Source organism: Phacochoerus africanus, chromosome 7 (genome assembly GCF_016906955.1).
Source record: "Phacochoerus africanus isolate WHEZ1 chromosome 7, ROS_Pafr_v1, whole genome shotgun sequence".
In the NCBI taxonomy this organism is placed as follows: domain Eukaryota; kingdom Metazoa; phylum Chordata; class Mammalia; order Artiodactyla; family Suidae; genus Phacochoerus; species Phacochoerus africanus.
This window is the reverse complement of record NC_062550.1, coordinates 24,624,026-24,628,484: the sequence shown is the minus strand read 5'-3', so window position 1 is coordinate 24,628,484 and position 4,459 is coordinate 24,624,026. Positions and strand designations below refer to the sequence as shown.

Genomic DNA, 4,459 nt, shown 5'->3' with positions numbered 1-4,459 from the left:
TTTGGATATGACACCAAAAGCTCAAGCAACAAAAGCAAAGTTAAACAAGTGAGACTAAACAAACTAAAAAGATTCTGCACAGCTAAGGAAACAATCAATAATAAAATGACAACATAGTCTATGGAATGGGAGAAAATAATTGCAAACCATATATCAGATATCCAATATATATAAAGATTTCTTAAAATTCAATAACAAACCCCCCAACAACCTGATTTAAATGAAGGCCAAAGAATCTGAATAGACATTTTCCCAGAGAAAACATTAAAAAGGCCATCAGAGAGTTTCCATTGTGTTGCAGCAGAAATGAATCTGACTAGGAACCATGAGGTTATGGGTTTGATTCCTGGCCTCGCTCAGTGGGTTAAGGATCCAGCATTGCCGTGAGCTATGGTGTAGGTCGCAGATGTGGCTCGGATCTGGTGTTGCTGTGGCTGTGGTGTAGGCTGGAGGCTACAGCTCTGATTCGACCCCTAGCCTGGGAACCTCCATATGCCACAGGTGCAGCCATAAAAAGACAAAAAGCCCCTCCCCCCAAAAAGGCCATCGGGTACATAAAAAGATGTGGAATATCAATAATTTTCACAGAAATGCATATGGAAACCCCAGTGAGATACAGCCACACACCTGCTGCAATAAAAATATTACAGTTGTTGATAACAAGTGTTCATAAGTATGTGGAGAAAAGGGAACCCTGGGACTCTGTTGGTGGGAATGAGTAAAATGGTACAGCCATTACAGAAAACAATGTGGAGTACTCTCTAAAAACTAAAAATAGTACTCTCATATGATATAGCAGTATTTCTTCTGGGTATATACTCTAAGGCAACAAAAATCACTATTTCAAAGAGATATCTGCCCTCCCATGTTTATTGCAGCCTTAGTAAATAAACCAAGCATGAGTAAACAGCCAAGATATGGAGACCAGTTGAGTCATAGATGGATAAATGGGTAAAGAAGAGGAAGTATATACAAAGGAATATCATTCAGCCAAAAAAATAAGAAAATTCTACCATTTTTGACAACACAACTAGATTTTGAGGACAGTATGTTAAGTAAAATAAGCCAGACAGAGAAAGACAGAATCTTAAAAAATGCATAGGAACAGAGACCAGATTTGTAGTTGCCAGTGGCTGGGGGAAATGGGTGAAGGTGGTCAAAGACACAAATTTCTGGTTATAAGATAAATAAGTCCTGAGGTTGAAATGTAAAGCATGATGATTATAGTTAATGATACTCTATTGTACTTAACGAAAGTTACCAAGAGACTAGATCTTAAAAAATTCTCACACAAGAAAAAAATTGTACAGCCATTATAGAAAACAGAGGTAACTGGTGTTAACTAAACTTATGATAATCACTTTGTAATATACACACATGTAAAATCTCTATGGAGTACACCTTAAGCTTATACAATGTTATTTGTCAATTATATCTAATAAGATTGCAAAAAATAAAGGTCTATAATGTCAAAAATAAAAAAAATGTTTCAGTTTAATAATAAATTAGTTCCATCTTAGTCTGTAGCAAGGTGGTTTGTATTAAAAAAAAGAGAGAGAGTCAAATTACATCTACCCATTATCCTGTTTTTGAAATAGTGGATTCTAGGAAAGAATCCCAAGAGAAATAATTTTTGACCTGGAAGAACTTAAATTTAAAGAAATGAATGGAAAAGGACAGCTCTTTTTTTTTTTTTTTTTTGTTACTGCATTTTTGTGTTTCAGATGTAAGGAAGATGAGGTACTACTTGGACCTTCTGGAAATTTATATTCATGCTCACTTATAAAAGTGAACAACAGTGGAAGTTCTATTTTTTAAGTTTTATTGAAGTAAAGTTGATTTACAATGTTGTGATCATTTCTGCTGAAAAACAAGTGACTCAGTTTTTATACATATACCCACAGCCATTATTTTTCAGAAAGGTCTATTTGAATTAAGGCTACAGTGCTTTCTTCAGTCCATGGTTCTCAGAGTAATAGAAAAGAAACTTTGGTGGTAAGTTAGGCTCTAAATTCAGGACTGTACGGTTGATTTGAATTAGAACACAGTAAAAGATGAAATGTTTATATGTGTAAATTTTAAATTTACACAATCATTGCCTAACTCTTTGAAAGAAAAGCCATCTTTTTTATTGAGTCCCTTGAGGCTTGTTTGACTTGCTTATTCCGTAGCGTATAAATGAAAGGGTTCATCAGAGGAATAACCGAAGTGTTGAGCAGGGACACCGCCTTATTAATGGCCACTCCTTCCTTTGCCGGTTTGATGTAGATAAAGATGCAACTTCCATAGGTGATGGAGACCACAATGATGTGGGAAGAACAGGTGGAGAAAGCCTTTTGTCTCTGCTGGGCTGAAGGGAGCCTTAAAATGGACTTGATGATGCAGGTGTAGGACACAATCACACAGACGAGTGTGACCATGAGGGTCAGCACAGCCATGATTAAAACAAGTTGTTCTACAAACTGAGTGTCTGAGCACACGATCTTTAGAAGAGGAGATGCATCACAGCCAAAATGGTCAAGGAGATTGGAGTCACAGAAATCTAGCTGAACTCCTAGGCTGAGAGGTGGGAGTACGACAATTAACCCAATCAGCCAACAGCCAAGGACAAGAGTGGTGCATATCCTTCCATTCATGATGGCGGTGTAGTGCAGGGGCTTGCAGATGGCCACGTAGCGGTCATAGGACACGGCCGTTAGGAGAAAAAATTCTGTTGCCCCGATAAGGATGACAAAAAATAACTGGATGGCACAGGCATTATAGGTCACGCTTTTGTCCCCAGTTGTCATGCTATACAGGAATCGAGGAACACAGACAGTTGTAAATATTATCTCTAGGATGGAGAAATTCCGAAGGAAAAAGTACATGGGTGTTTTAAGGTGAGAGTCCACCAGAGTGAGGAGGATGATGACCAGATTTCCAACAACAGTGAAAATGTAGGTCAGAAACAGGAATACCGAAAGAAACACCTGGAGTCGTGGGTCATCTGTTAATCCTAGTAGGATGAAGGAAGTGATAGCCGAACGATTTTTCATCACAGTCTTCAGATACATAAGAAGTCTGTATTATAAATCATAAATGTTGAATCTGAGGAATAAAATATAAAAATAATATCTCAATAAGCTATATATAGAAAAGTAGCGAAAGAAGCCTGTAGAAGCACATTTTAGAGCTTTTACTTGATCATCAATGATCACGGTGTAAGTGAGCACATCATGCTTCATTTCCCTGGACTCTGTTTTCCCTTCCTTGCTCTTCAGACTGTAGTTTATGAAAAATACTCATCTGAAATTTCATGTCTGCTCCCGCAAATTTAAATATAGATCTCACAGTCCCTGGAGATTTGGCAGCCATCCTGGTGTCTCCGGTCCTCGGTGTAGAGTAGGAGATCCACAAATGACCATTAATAGAAAAAAATGGATGAAAATTTGTTTTATCCACTTGCCATTAAAGCCTGTCAACGTATCATTCTCATACCTCAGGGTCATAAAATACCACCAATGGCTTATTCACACTATTTTCTGTGCTTTGCAACACGTGTCCCCTTCAAATGATTTCTTAATCCCTCAACATCCTAGAGAAGCTTTTATTGTTTGGGTGACTTGGGAGCAGTATCACGAGTCATCATGAAATTTCCTGAGTCCCATCCTCCTCCAGAACTTCTTCTTTGCACTCCTTTCATGATAGATAACATGCTGAAATAATAGCATATTCGTGTTTTTCTTGTGACGTTTGTGTTTCTCTTGCGAATCAGTTTGACCAGCCTCTGTTTTTTGGCCTTTCTTGAATTCCTGTTTCAACGTTCATCCATTGTCTAAGGTCCCACCTGTCCTAAGCTTTCCCAGAACCCTAACAAATTGAATGTTTTGATCGTTTTCCCCAGGGAACAGAGTCCTGCCCTTAGGCTTTGCACAATCCTTACAGAACCTCCTATTTCAGCTCCCAAATGCCTTCTGAGGCTGTTTTCCAGCTCCCTAATAACATAGAATCTATATCCTCCAAGATGTAGATGAGGGAGGATATTTCTTGGGGAAAGCGCTGCTTTCTTTGCCATGATTTCTTTCACTGAAGACACACCTTACCATTGGGAATGGCTTTAATCACTGCTACCCTATCAATGCTTGAGGACATCTCTGTTCTCAGCAGCCTGGCCCAAGAAGAGACTCACATTCTGTGCTTATTCCTTCAAAGAACGGGTATTGTCAGGCATTAACATTAACAAGGACTAAATATGACACAGAGAATAAATAAACCTTGCTATTAAGTGTGACTGTTCTTAAAAGCTGAAAACCCACAATCCATCCTTAGGCGCTTCCCTACAAGGTTGCCTCCCTGTGTTGCTTCCTTTGAGGATCATGGCAAACAGCCATCATTTCATCACCTTCCAGGAAAAAAACTGCCCTTGAGCAGTTTTTCATTTCTCACATTTCTCATCTATTCACTCACTCTCTCAGGGATG

The 4,459-nt window shown here is 38.6% G+C and overlaps 1 protein-coding gene across 1 annotated transcript; it reads right to left on the bottom strand.

Annotated features, from left to right (window-relative positions):
• Window positions 1-2,099: 2,099 nt before the first annotated feature.
• Window positions 2,100-3,053, bottom strand: LOC125130325 (olfactory receptor 6C2-like). The gene has a single exon (XM_047785704.1). The coding sequence runs from the start codon at window positions 3,051-3,053 to the stop codon at window positions 2,100-2,102; it is 954 nt and encodes a 317-aa protein (XP_047641660.1).
• Window positions 3,054-4,459: the final 1,406 nt, after the last annotated feature.

Excerpts from the sequence above, each read along its gene's own strand:
- LOC125130325 (XM_047785704.1), bottom strand. The coding sequence starts at position 3,053 with ATGTATCTGAAGACTGTGATGAAAAATCGTTCGGCTATCACTTCCTTC.